General features: G+C 46.4%; 2 protein-coding genes across 2 annotated transcripts; one reads left to right on the top strand and one right to left on the bottom strand.

Annotated features, from left to right (window-relative positions):
- Positions 1-8,799: 8,799 nt before the first annotated feature.
- LOC124684065 (pentatricopeptide repeat-containing protein At5g42310, chloroplastic-like) lies at positions 8,800-12,584 on the top strand. The gene is made up of 6 exons (XM_047218471.1): positions 8,800-9,948; positions 10,716-10,868; positions 10,977-11,048; positions 11,524-11,626; positions 11,695-11,817; positions 12,129-12,584. Exons 1-5 carry the CDS (start codon positions 8,800-8,802, stop codon positions 11,700-11,702), a joined length of 1,485 nt encoding a protein of 494 aa, XP_047074427.1. The 3' UTR covers positions 11,703-11,817; positions 12,129-12,584.
- An 868-nt stretch (positions 12,585-13,452) lies between these two features.
- On the bottom strand, positions 13,453-14,342 carry LOC124684064 (wiskott-Aldrich syndrome protein homolog 1-like). Its single transcript, XM_047218470.1, has one exon. It carries the CDS (start codon positions 14,271-14,273, stop codon positions 13,467-13,469), a length of 807 nt encoding a protein of 268 aa, XP_047074426.1. The 5' UTR covers positions 14,274-14,342; the 3' UTR covers positions 13,453-13,466.
- Positions 14,343-14,601: the final 259 nt, after the last annotated feature.

Raw genomic sequence — 14,601 nt, 5'->3', positions numbered from 1 at the left:
GCTTGATGGCGTGTAACTCACACGTTCGTTGGGAACCCCAAGAGGAAGGTATGATGCGCACAGTAGCAAGTTTTCCCTCAGAAAGAAACCAAGGTTTAATCGAACCAGTAGAAGCCAAGAAGCACGTTGAAGGTTGATGGTCGCGAAATATGATGCGGCGCAACACCAGGGATTCTCGCGCCAACGTGGAATCCGCACAACAAAACCAAAGTACTTTGCCCCAACGAAACAGTTGAGGTTGTCAATCTCACCGGCTTGCTGTAACAAAGGATTAAACGTATCGAGTGGAAGATGTTTGCAAAGAAAACAGATAAACACAATTGCAGTAGATTGTATGCTATGTAAAGAATAGGACCGGGGTCCACAGTTCACTAGAGGTGTCTCTCCCATAAGATAAAAGCATGTTGGGTGAACAAATTACAGGTCGGACAATTGACAAATAGAGAAAGGCATAACAATGCATATACATGATATGATAAATATAGTGAGATTTAATCCGGGCATTACGACAAAGTACATAGACCGCCATCCAACTGCATCTATGCCTAAAAAGTCCACCTTCAGGTTATCATCCGAACCCCATTCAGTATTAAGTTGCTAAGCAACGGACAATTGCATTAAGTATGGTGCGTAATGTAATCGACAACTACATCCTTAGACATAGAATCAATGTTTTATCCCTAGTGGCAACATCACATCACAACCTTAGAACTTTCTCATCACATCGTCCCGAGTGTCAATGAAGGCATGAACCCACTATCGAGCATAAATACTCCCTCTTGGATTTAAGAGTAAAAACTTGGCCAGAGCCTCTACTAATAACGGAGAGCATGCAAGATCATAAACAACACATAAACAATAGATTGATAATCACCATAATCATAGTACTCTCTATCCATCGGATCCCGACAAAGACAACATATAGAATTACATATAGATGATCTTGATCATGTTAGGCAGCTCACAAGATCCAACAATGAAGCACAACAAGGAGAAGACGACCATCTAGCTACTGCTATGGACCCATGGTCCAGGGGTGAACTACTCACTCATCACTCCGGAGGCGACCATGGCGGTGTAGAGTCCTCCGGGAGATGAATCCCCTCTCCGGCGAGGTGCCGGAGGCGATCTCCTGAATCCCCCGAGATGGGATTCGCGGCGGCGGCGTCTCTGGAAGGTTTTCCGTATCGTGGCTCTCGGTACTGGGGTTTTCGCGACGGAGGCTATTTGTAGGCGGAAGGGCAACGTGGGGGGCCACACGAGGGCCCCACACCCTAGGTCGGCGCGGCCAGGGCTTGGGCCGCGCCGGCCTATGGTGCTGGCGCCTCGTGGCCCCACTTCCTTCCCTCTTCGGTCTTCTGGAAGCTCCGTGCAAAAATAGGACCCTGGGCGAAGATTTCGTCCAATTCCGAGAATATTTCCTTACTAGGATTTCTGAAACCAAAAACAGCAGAAAACAAGAATCGGCTCTTCGGCATCTTGTTAATAGGTTAGTTCCAGAAAATGCATAAATATGACATATAATATGCATAAAACATGTAGGTATCATCAATAAAGTAGCATGGAACATAAGAAATTATCGATACGTTGGAGACGTATCAGTTGGCGAAGAAAAAATTCCTCAAGCTCATCTCTTTTTTCCTAAAAGCTTCACTTTCACTATTCTCCAAATGTTGCTGCAAAGGATTATTAGGAACAAGAACAATAGATGCACACTGCTCCATTTTAAAATCATTACTAGGCAAGTCAGCTTTATAAGGAGTTTTGGTAAATTTGGAAAAATTAAATTCATAAGGTTCACCAGCAAATCTAGTCAAAATTTTCTCTTTCTTACAATCTATAATAGCTCCACAAGTATTTAGAAAAGGTCTACCAAAAATGATAGGACAATGATCACTAGCAGCAGTAACCAAGTATCAAAAAGTCAGCAGGATATTTAATCTTACCACATAGAACTTCCACATCTCGAACAATACCAATTGGAGAAATAGTTTCTCTATTAGCCGGATGAATAACCACATCAATATCTTCAAGTTCACAAGAACCAATTTCGTGCATAATCTCCGTGTAAAGCTCATAAGGAATAGCACTAACACTTGCACCAATATCACATAAACCATAATAGCAATGATCACCAATTCTAACGAGATAGCATAGGAACACTAACTTGTTTGGGTTTATTAGGATGTGAAACAATATTAGAAGCATCTTCACAGAAGATAATATGACCATCCTCCACATTTTCAGTCACAAGATCTTTAACTATTGCAACAACGAGGTTCAATTTTAATTTGTTCTTCGAGTTCTTTAGGTTTCTTTTCACTTTTATTAACAGCACTAGATATGACAGAGTACTCCTTCATTTTAGCAGTGGAAAGGAGTTTTTTCAATATAAGCTTCAGGAATAACATTATCAACAGTTTCAATCACTACACATTTGTTTACAGATGAATCAACTTTATCTTTATACGGTTCATGATACTTATCAAAATTCTTCTTAGGCAATTCATAATGAGAGGCAAAAGCTTTATAAAGATTCGCAACAACTTGGGAATCAAGACCATATGTAGCACTCATATTACGAAATTTATCGAGTATCCATAAAAGCTTCAATGCATTTATAATCATAAATTATACCCGATTCTCTATCTTTGTCGTTCTCCCATCCTTCGAGTATTTTCTTGGATCCGATCAAGAAGGTCCCTTTTAAACTCTTCTTTGTTGCGTGTAAATGATCCAGAACAAGAAGTATCCAGCAAGGTCTTGTCTTGAAAAGAAAGTCTTACATAGAAATTATCAATAATAACATTACCAGGAAGCTCATGAATGGGGCATTTGAGCATTAAAGACTTCAATCTCCCCCAAGCTTGGGCAATACTCTCTCCATCATGAGGCCAGAAATTATATATGCGGTTCCGATCTTTGTGAATTTCACTTGGAGGATAAAATTTGGAATAAAATAAAGGCACAATGTCCTCCCAATCAATAGAATCACCATTCTTCAGCAATTTATACCGGTGCGCCGCTTTACCGGACAGCGATATAGTGAATAGTTTCTTTCTAACTTCATTCATAGAAATACCCGCACATTTGAATAACCCGCATAATTCATGCAAAAACAATAAATGATCACCGGGATGGACAGTTCCATCCCCTTCATAGCGGTTATCCATAACACGTTCAATAATTTTGATAGGTATTTTATATGGTACTACTTCCTCACCTGGCGCTTCATCCACTACCGTTGCAGTAGTAGTAGATTTCCCAAATAGAAATTGAAGAGAAGATCTCTCCATAATGATTTATAGCAAAGAGCAGTAAATAAAATCAGCACAAACAAGTAAAGGTTTTCCTTACCAATTCCACTTACCAATAGCGCTTCACTCCCCGGCAACGGCGCCGGAAAATAGTCTTGATGACCCACAAGTATAGGGGGTGTATCGTAGTATCTTCGATAAGTAAGAATGTCGATCCCAACGAGGAGCGAGAAGGTGTTGGCAGCGAGTTTCGATGAAGGATTCACTCGTAAATGCTCACAAACAAGTATTCAAGGGGTTTTGATGTAATAGATGAATAAAGTACGAGTAAGTAAAATGCGAGAGAAATAATTGCAGCGAGTGGCCCAATCCTTTTTGGCACAAAGGACAAGCTGGTTTGTTTACTTATAATGACCAAGCGTTCTTGAGGACACACGGGGATTTTAGTCTAGTGCTTTCGCTTCATGTAGCTAAATAATCTTCATTGTTTTGATAAGTGTTGTGTGGGTGAACCTATGCTAATGCACCGCCCTTCCTAGGACTAATACATACTTGTGATTATACCCCTTGCAAGCATCCGCAACTACAAGAAAGTAATTAAGATAAATCTAACCACGACCTTAAACTCGAGATCCCGCGATCCCTCTTGCATCGATATACTAACGGGGGTTCGGGTTTCGTCACTCCGGCAACCCCGCAATTAGCAACCGAATACAAGATGCACTCCCCTAGGCCCATAAATGGTGAAGTGTCGTGTAGTCGACGTTCACACGACACCACTAGAAGAATGACACCACAACTTAAATATCATAACATTGAATATTACTCAACCATAATTCACTACTAGCATTTAGACTTCACCCATGTCCTCAAGAACTAAACGAACTACTCACGGGACATCATATGGAATACAATCAGAGGTGATATGATGATGAATAACAATCTGAACATAAACCTTGGTTCAATGGTTTCACTCAATAGCATCTACAACAAGTAGAGAATAACACCGGGAGAGTTTCCCCTATCAAACAATCAAGATCCAACCCAAATTGTTACAGCGGTGACGAGGTGCAGCGGTGGTGATGGCGGTGTATATGGTGGAGATGATGATGATGATGATGATGGAGATGATGTCCAGCTCGATGACGATGGCGATGGCGTCGATTTCCCCCTCCGGGAGGGAATTTCCCGGCGGATTCCCGCCCGCCGGAGAGCTCTTTTCTCTCTGGTGTTCTCCGCCCCGCGAGGCGGCCGTAACCCTTCGTGAGGTCCTCTCTCGTGGCTTAGGTTTTCGGGACGAAGGAGTACGCGAAGAAAAGGAGGCGAGAGGGGCTGTGGGGCCCCCACACCACGGGTGGCGCGGCCGAGCCATGGGCCGCGCCGGCCCGTGGTCCGGGCCCACCTTGGCTCCCCTCTTCTCCCCCTTCCGGCTCCCTCCGTCATCCGGAAAAATAGGAATTTACGTGAAATTTCCTTCCACGATCGATCTTCCGAAATATTGCGTTCGACGGTGCTTTTTCCAGCAGAATCCCGGCTCCGGTGCTTGATCCTCCAATAATGATGAAACATGCAAAATAGATGAAATAACATAAGTATTGTGTCCCAATATGAAATATATCAATGAATAACAGCAAATTATGATACAAAATAGTGATGCAAATTGGACGTATCAGTGAGCGGAGCTGGGGTGGACGAACTCAACGGCGCGCTCTGCAGCTCCGCCGCGGGCTTGAGCAAGCAATTGAGGATGTACCGGCGGCAATGTGGCGAGATAAGGGGTGGAGGAGGATCAGAGAGAGGTGTGAAGTCGATTGGTGTGAGAAATGGAGGCGGGATCGTCCTCCTTTTATAGGCTCGCGAGGTGACCGTGGGGGCGGCTCAGGTTGAGGAGGGAGGCGACTCTATGGTGGCTGAACGGGCAAAGCGACGCCAGGGAGGTGTTGGCGACATCGAGGCGATCACGACGCGCGTCATGGAGCTGAAAATGGGGCACGGGAGCGTCGTCGTCGTCATCGTGTACTAAGGTACTGTGGCGGACGATCGCCGACGATGGCGTCTTCCACGGCTGGTCCGCAGCCAATTGGGAGTGTCTACGGGGTTGCTGACGTCGAGGAGGGTAGTTGGGTGCTGAAAGGGAGCGAGAGGAGGACGGGGTGACGAGGGCGAGCGGGTGGACTGACGCGTCCAGAACCATGCCGATGCGCACGCTGGCGAGCTCGAGCGTGGTGACCACGTCAGGGCCTGGCGTGTGTCGGCTTCCTCCTGGCTCGGGACCTTGTCCAATGTGATCAGCAGTGAAAAGTGCATCTCCAGGACATGGTTTGGCACGGTGGTTTTGAGGAGAAAGAGAAGGAGCAAGTAGGTGTGTCATGCCATGATTGGCATGACATAGTTCTTGATGATTTTGTACCAACAACGATGTTTCTGGTACTGGAGTGATGCAAGGGGTGTAGGAGAGGACCAATGCTGAGCAAAGCTTGATGGTTTGGGCCATAATTTGCTGGATTTTTGAGTGTGTGTAGTTGGTAGAAATGGTGCACACAACCTGTTCGACACAATGGCCGCAAGAGATTTTTGTTTGAATTTTGAAAATCTTTTTGGTGCATCTCATTCATATATTTAAAGAGGTAGAATGATGGTGGTGGTGGTCAATTTGGTGAAGGTTTGCAAAATTTCAAAAATGAGGTGATCTTCTTTTTAATTCAATGTCTCCACTTGGCATCTCTATTCTGGTCAACCTAGGCAGAGTCAACCTTAATGGTCAACATCAAAAAATTTCACCTTGACATGGTCTTGGATGACATGGCAATGGTTGACCAAGTTTGGTTTGAAGAAAAGTCAAAGCCAGGGGGTAAAGTAGTGAACATTTTATAAAATCCAAAATGGACCATTATCACATGTATGTTGGGTTTTGAGATTTTCTTGGATTTGATTCTGGTTTCTTTGATGCATTTGTGTTTGTTTATCATCTAGAAGTATTCTCCAAGCAATAGATCAAGCAATGGCGGCCTTTGGTGATGATTTGCAAAATTGACCATATGTGTATGTGCGTGAAATTGGGATTTTCTCATTATTTGGTTTCTCTCCATTTGATTTGACTTTTCTTGACTCTAAAGTGATTCTTATTAGTTTAGGAACATTTCCAAACCATTGAAACCATTCAAAGTGGTCTAGCTCAAAGATTTGCAAAAGTGGCCATAAACACATAAGAGGTGATTTTCCAATTTGGCTTATTCTTCTATTTTGCTTCTCTTGCTCTACTTGAGCATGGGTTAGGGTCAACTTAGTGTGAGATTAGGTTTAGAGAGGGTTCCACACCAATTGATCAAGGTTTAGAGTCATAGGACAAGATTTGATAAAATGGCTAAGTGCCACATATGCTTCTTATGCATAGGTTTAATTTTCTTTTATTTCTTTTTGTTTCACCTTGGTTTTGATTGGGGAAGTACTAGATGAAGTTTGTTGATGTTTTCAAAACATCAAATTTTTTTAGAAAGGTCTAATTAGAAGTTTCACAAAAATAGTCATAGGCACATAGGCCTTTTTCTTATTTAATTTCATTTCTTTTTATTTGGGTTTTAATGGATGGTGAGAAGAGGGGTGAGGTTTAGGGTTTTGGAATTATGTTCAATGTAATAAGCAAACAATCATGGCGATAACACAAGAATTAAACAAGATCTCTATGTATCCATCTTAATTTAATAAAAGTTTTTGTTGGTTCCAAAATTTGGAAAAAGTGAAATTCATTTTCTCTTTGTTTTAAAATTTGGTATGTTACAGGAAGCCGCGCACACGCATGATCGCGCGCAGGCTGCTCCAGTTGTTCGAGTCAAAAGCTTTGTTGAAGTCGAACTTGAGCGCGAAGGCAGGGGCACACCGCTTGTGGCAACACTGGACGATCTCCATGGCGTACACGAAGGGGAAGGGGAATTAAGGGGGGGGGGGTTATGGCAGGAAGGATGGCAGTGCAGGGGAATGTCAAGGTCGACCCACCTGCTTCTTCTGTCGGTGTCGCTCCTTCCTAGCTACTCGTCTCCAGTAATAGTGGTGCCCTCTCCTCTAGCACCCACCAGCTTATCGCGCCAGTGCCGCTCGTCTCTCGCCAGCTACTCTCCTCCAGAGATACTGCTCTCCATTGCGGTGAGAGAGGATGAATGTGAGGAGGAAACCGTGGAGAAGATTTGGGAGATGGTGTACGTGTCGGAGACAAAGCGAAAGAAAGCTCCTAGGTGGAGATGAAGCCACACATTGAGCTTTTTGGGCATAGAGCTTTTGACCAAGCAGAATGTGAGGACAATGGCGGGGCCTGCAGCAAACAGCAAAAGCCACACTACAAGGATCACCTAGGGACACCAGCGAAAACCAATGAAGCCCACCACAGAAACCCGAGACCCCTTCAAATTGCTACACAACACCCGAATGATACACAAGAAAGAATTCACATTAACCAAACTATTTATGTGTAGACCGTGTCAGCACCATGTTAAATCCCACATTCGCTCAAAATTCTGAGAATATCGGTGTATAGGATTTACCTATAGGATTTGCCAGGTCGGAGGAGAGATTGGGAGCATGGAGGCAAACGGGCATCAACCCACCAAACAGAGGTGGCCCATCAGCAGAAGTGCACGACCTTTGCACGCATCGACAGAGATGCTGAGAATGCACCAACCTCAACACACTTACACTTGTAAATAATTTGTAATAAAAGAGGATGAGCTAACCCATCATCCACCGATGTCCAGCACATGAAGAGTAAGTCGATGAACAAAGCCTCAAGGTTAAGAGAAAAAAATAGCCCACCACTATTAAATTGGACACTGCACGATCAGAGGATAGCCTACAACTATTAAGTTGGGCACTACAAATTGGGTGTCAGGTCTCTTTCTCCTTGTTGCGTTTTGCTTGATTGGCAAGTACAGAAACTGCGCAGTGGAGTAGTGTAGTATGTAACAGATTTTGTGGGTTGGGCTTTTGGAAGGAGGGGTTGTCGTCCAGTTCCACCTCCAAGGCGCTCCACCCATGCCTACACTACACTTTTCTTTTGAGTGTGAGGGAAACCCTAAACTAGCTTGTTGGTCTGGATAGCAAAGACGTGCCAAGATCGCATTCCTTGGCGAAGTTGTTGCCTTGGTGGTCCGTGGGTCATAAACATGGCGGTGGGACAAGTTTGGAGGATGCAATGGCGCATGTCTCGCTTGTTGACGTCATCACGCTTTTGAACGTTTATCATTTTTTTTTCTTAATTGTTGAGCAAGTTTGTGATTTCTCTATTTATAAAGTGGGGCGAGGTCGCTTTATGTACAAAGCGGGAGGAAAGACTATTTCGAAATGCTAACACCAAGAAACCCGCCAACCAGATGAGTTTACGGGTTGTCCGTATTCGTATTCAGCGTCGTTTCGTGTCCTCTCTGATAACGATAGCAGCTTTACGCTTCCGGTCACTGTTTCTCTCCCATCCATTCCTTTCCAGCTTCCACGCAGCTCCCAACAACGACGGTGAGCCAGCGCGCGCCGCCGCCGCGCTCAAATCTCCATGACCATGGACGCCCACTACCTCGTACACCGCCACTCGCACCCGCCGCTCCAGCTTCTTCCTCCGCTACAGCGTCTGCCTCCCATTCGCAGATGCCGGCGCGGCGGCTTCACCACCGCCGTCGCCTGCTGCACCACCGCGGCAAACGACGAGCACCAGGAGCGGCCGTGGGAGTCCTACGACCGCGACATCCAGCCCCACGCGGGCTCCGACATCGCCCGCTCCCTCCGCCTCCTCGCGGACATGCAGGCGGCGGGGATGCGCGCCAGCGCCGCCGCCTACGCGCGCCTCATCCGTGCTCTATCCCGCGCCGGCCGCACGCTCGAGGCCGAGGCGCTCCTCCTCGAGATGCGCCACCTCGGAGCCTCCCTCCCCGACGCCGCGCACTACAACGCGCTCCTGGAGGGCCTCCTGGCCCGGGCGCACCTCCGCCTCGCCGACCGCCTGCTCCTCCAGATGGCCGACGACGGGGTGCCACGGAACCGCCACACCTACACGCTCCTCCTCGACGCGTACGCGCGGGCCGGCCGCCTCGAGGACTCGTGGTGGGTGCTCGGCGAGATGAGGCGGCGGGGCATCCGGCTCGGCACCGCCGGGTACAGCGCGCTGGTGCGGCTCTACCGGGACAACGGCATGTGGAAGAAGGCCACGGACCTCGTCTTGGAGATGCAGGAGGTCGGCGTGGAGCTCGACGTCAAGATCTACAACGGCCTGATCGACACCTTCGGCAAGTACGGGCAGCTGGCCGACGCGCGCAGGGTGTTCGAGAAAATGCGCGCCGAGGGGATCAAGCCGGACATTGCTACCTGGAATGCTCTGATCCGGTGGCATTGTCGGGTCGGGAACATGAAGCGCGCGCTGCGGTACTTCGCGGCGATGCAGGAGGAAGGGATGTACCCTGACCCCAAGATCTTCATCACGATCATCAGCAGGTTGGGGGAGCAAGGCAAGTGGGACGAGCTCAAGAGGCTGTTTGATAAAATGAGGAATCGAGGGTTCAAGGACAGCGGTGCGGTGTATGCAGTTTTGGTCGACATTTACGGGCAGTATGGCCTTTTTCGTGATGCCCGCGAGTGTGTAGCTGCTCTGAAAGCTGAAAAACTGCAGCTTACTCCTAGCATCTTCTGTGTCCTGGCGAATGCTTATGCTCAACAGGTTAGTTCTGCTGGACATGGAGGAAATCAGCTTTGCATAACTGAATGTTCAATGGTGTCGTTATAAGTTTTTCCAGCGCATGCTGAATTTTCCTGTCAAAACAATGATCCTAAAACAATTAATATAACAAACTGCAGCTCTAGATTTGGTATAATTAAAATCAAGCAATGATTCCCTAGAAGTTCAAACTTTTTTGTTCAAATGTGTTACATCAAAGTAATAAAACTGCGATGACAAATAGTTACATTTGCTACGTTGATATAGCTTTTTGGTTTATCCCAAAATCATAAATGAGCCGACCTGCAGGAAGTTCCTCTTTTTCTTCATGTAGTTTAGCACTATGTCTAAACCGGGATTGCCCAAGAGCAACTAATTTGGCATACTTGCTACTTAATGTTTGTAAATGATATAGAAACCTTCAAATATTTCTGACGTAGTAGTTTTGTTCTCGTACTGAAGAAGTTTAATGGGTTTCATTAACATCAATATCTCTTGGCCCCTCAGGACTTGAGATTCTTGATGTAATTTCTGCATGTTGTGTTACCTATAATCATCAGCGAGACAATTTACATGAATTATTCTTCCACCTTGGTTAGCTTAGCTCACCCAGAATTTGGATTGAAACTGCAGTACATGAATTATTATTCTAACTTTGTTAGTTTAGTCCCCTTCTCCTTAAGAAGAAGCTTAATGGTTTCAAAACCATCAATATCCATCTGTACTTTTCGGCTTGTGAGCATCATGTTCGTATGGCTATCACTTTTCAGGGTTTGTGTGAACAAACTGTATGTGTTCTTCAGTTAATGGAGGCAGAAGGAATTGAGCCGAATCTTGTTATGCTGAATTTGTTAATCAACGCATTTAGTACTGCTGGAAGGCATTTGGAGGCACTAGCTGTATTCCAGCATATCAAGGACAGTGTATGTACTTTCTCCTGAATGAACATGTTGTTATTTTTATGAAATTCTTCTTTGGGTGCCATGATTCTTTCTTTGCACTGTCTTTTACCAGTGCTTGTTCTTTCTCAGGGTATGAGCCCAGATGTTGTGACTTACACTACACTTATGAAGGCTTTCATGAGAGTAAAAAGATTTGAAAAGGTTCTCCGGCTGTATATCTACTCTCCATTACTAATGCTCAAGGCTCTAGGCTGAGTAGTGGCACAAAGAAAACCTTCTCTGTTGGTAAAAATTATGATGTTTTCCAGTCTTAACTGTAACGGTAAAAGAGGTTCTTTTTAATGGCATGCAACTCTCCTTAAAGAATGAAGATTTTATTATCCTGAAATTCAAATATAGGGTCCTATTTATGCTTTAGGGATTTTCCATGCAGATTGTTTTTCGAAAATTATATAATTGAGACTTTGAAACATTGCAGCTATCTTTCAACCTGAATAATTTGACAAGCTTGAAATAGTTTTGGTCATTTTCTTGAATAGTATTCGGAGGTATATAATGAAATGGAGCACACTGGTTGTCCCCCAGATAGAAAAGCTGGAGAAATGTTGCTTGATGCCATCTTTGTACCTGAATAATTTGACGAGCTTGAAATAGTTTTGTTCATTTTCTTGAATAGGTTTTGGAAGTATATAATGAAATGGAGCGCGCTGGTTGTACCCCTGATAGAAAAGCTAGAGAAATGTTGCATGATGCCACTGTTACAATGGAACAGATGAGATGTAAGTGTTTTATTTGCAGTTGTCCTCTTGCTTTTCGAGGATGTATTGATTGATGCATGGTTTTGCAGATTACTGAAATTGGAACCCCCAGCAACTCTGTAGTGGGCTGACACCTGACATATAAATGTCTATAACTTCAAGTATCCCTTCTTTGCTTGCACATCCTCGATGGGTATCCTGTAAGAGTAAACGTGAGTGAGCTGATTTAATTTGTCCAGAAATTTGCATATAAATAGTTCTCCTAATCTCTTAACACTGTATGATGTCCTTTTGCACTAAGTTGCTCCAACTGTATTTTTCGATTTACTTATAGTCTGCAGCTGAATTTGATGAACATAACTTAAATAGTACCTGTTTAGAATAAGTAAGATTTGGCCTCAACTTATATGAAACATAACATGAAGTTGTGCAAATGTTCTTTTATTACTTTCTCAGTTCAAATTTGTGGACATGGTTTTCTCAACAATGGTAGTTGATACTTTAACCCTCTTTTGAATGGCAGATCATGAGACAACAGTCAGCGCACAAAGGAGGTTCTAATCCACATGGTGTGTTTTGCGTCATATTACTCATGACAAATTCATGGATTCTGGAGAAACCTCCTCTAGCATTTCCTCCATTGGAGGTTCTCTGTTGTACAATGATAATGAGCCGGCAAAAACTGACATCCATTGCTCCTTAGTTGCTGGACTCTGGATTTTTTGAGGCTGGGCAGAAGGCCATATGGTTCGGTGCATGCATTTCTGGCTCCAGAATGCAGGTAAGCAAGCAAGCAAACAAACAGCTGGATGCTATTTACATTCATTTACAGCGTAGGATCAGCTGGTATACGCTTGCCTTTGTACTGGAGTGCAGATCTCACAGTCAAGGAAACAGTTACAGAAGTCTTTCAGGCATCAGAACTAGGAATAGTTTGAAGATACCTGAATTCATGATAGTGAAACAGGAATACAAATATTCATGGAGATGGTGAAGTGTCTCATGAGCTTGCAAGTTGCATGCATTTTACCTCTCCCTGGGCCGCATTGCATCGTTTGAACGATAAAGACAATATTAGGTGTACCGAGCATTGACTTGTATATCACTTATTTCACCTAACTATAGGGTAGCTTGTGTAAACAATCGTCTTTCGAAGCAGACAAGTAAGGTGGTTCTTTGTAACCATTTTCTACTTTTTTTTTGTCTCTACTTTACATTCCTTCTGCTCTCAGCCGACGGAGTGTAAACTCAAAATTCTATCAATCAATTAGTCCCGTCACTGTCCTTTGTTTGTGTACTACAATCTTCTGAATTGTTAAGTCTCCTTGCTGTTGTTCTAACCTTTTAAATTGTCAAGACAGGCTGTAAACTCGAAATTCTATCAATCAATTAGATCAGTCACTGTCATGTGTTTGTCTGGTTACTGCAATCTCTTGAATTGTCAAGTTTTTTTTTTGAGCTGTTGAATTGTCAAGTCCTATTGCTCTTGTTCCAATCTTTTGAACTGTCAGGTCCTATTGCCATTCTTCTCAAATTACAAATTATTTGCAGCCCCACTTGTGCCCAACCTGTACTGAATTTATTTGCAAGCAGATTATATGTCGCAAGTGTGTGCATGTCATGGTGGCTATGGCTTGTAGATTTAGACCAAGAAAACAGGGGCAGAAGAACAAACACTGACAGTGTAGCTTCATACATCTATCTATGTTCGTCCAGCTCATATCATACGAAAAAACATCAGAATTTATACCCTTTTGTCTGAAGTTCAACTCTTATAACTACTACTATGCATTGTAACCTAAAAATCCCCAAAGCAACAGCTCCAGAAGAAGACGCCGAGCAAAGCAGCAGAATTTCCCGTTCACTTGAGCTCGTCGTCGTCATCGTCGAGGTCGCTGAGCAGGTCGTCAATGGCATCGGTGTGCGTCATGCGCGCGGAGGCCTGCTTGACCCAGCGCGCCATCTTGGCCGTCTCCCTGCTCACCTCGACCTGCTCCTCCAGCGCCTGCTTCATCTTCCGCTGCTGCTCCCTGAGCTCCGTGACCATCCGCCTGTTCTCGTCGCCCCACTCGCCGGCGTCGACGCCGAGGACGTCGCCGGTGTACCCTTCGGCGTGGGTCTTCTTCTTGCTGCTCCTGGTGGTAGTGGCAGGGGTCTTCTGCAGGGCCTTCTTGGGCGAGAAGGGGAAGCAGCACGCCTGGCGCGGCGGTGGGGGAGACCGGGAGGAGGAGGAGGAGGAGGCCGTCCGCCGGTTCCGCTCCTTCAGCGTCGGGCGGCCGCGCCGTGGCCCGAACAGCCGCTCCAGGTCCTCGTCGTCTTCCTCCGGAACCGCGGGGACGGTCGACTTCGGAGGAGGCTGCGGCGGAGAGCTCTGGTCATCCTTGCGCGCGGGATGGTTCGCGAGTGGAGGCGAGTCGGCGGGAGGATCGTCCCGGTGCTGCGGCGGCGCGGTGACGCTGCGGCCCAGGTACTTGGCGGGCGGGGGTGCGGGGGCGGCGGCGGCGGGGAGGGACTTGAGCTTGCGGAAGCGGGACTCGAGGCTGGAGGGCAGCGCGGCGGAGTCGTCGAGGTGCGCCGTGTTGAGCCTCGCGATCTGCTCCAGCGCGACGAGGTCCGCCGCCTCCGCGAGGATGGCGTCCACGGCCGACTTCCCGCCGCCGTAGGCCATGGCGGAACCGAGGTGGGCGGTGGGGATCAGGAGTGAGCTGGGAGTGGAGGGCAGAAAGAGTGTGGTCAGTGATTGCGGCCGGGTCGGGAGAATTCGATGGTGGGGCAGCGCGGCGCGGTTTTGTCACGTCCGGCGCCTGGTGGTGGGCCCCGCCCCGCTCCGCTCCTCCTCGGATCCCTCGGCTGGCTGCTGACCGTTGTGGGCTGGACCGTGTCTCCGCAGAAAGGCGCGCCACCGCCTTCTCCGGCAACGGCGGGGCGCACTGCTCCGACCGGCCGCCGTGTAAAGTAAAGTCGGCGGTGTTCCGTCGCGTGGCCGGAGCGAGCGC

This window comes from Lolium rigidum, chromosome 1 (assembly GCF_022539505.1).
Source record: "Lolium rigidum isolate FL_2022 chromosome 1, APGP_CSIRO_Lrig_0.1, whole genome shotgun sequence".
Classification (NCBI taxonomy): Eukaryota; Viridiplantae; Streptophyta; class Magnoliopsida; order Poales; family Poaceae; genus Lolium; species Lolium rigidum.
This window is presented reverse-complemented; position numbering and strand designations above follow the sequence as displayed.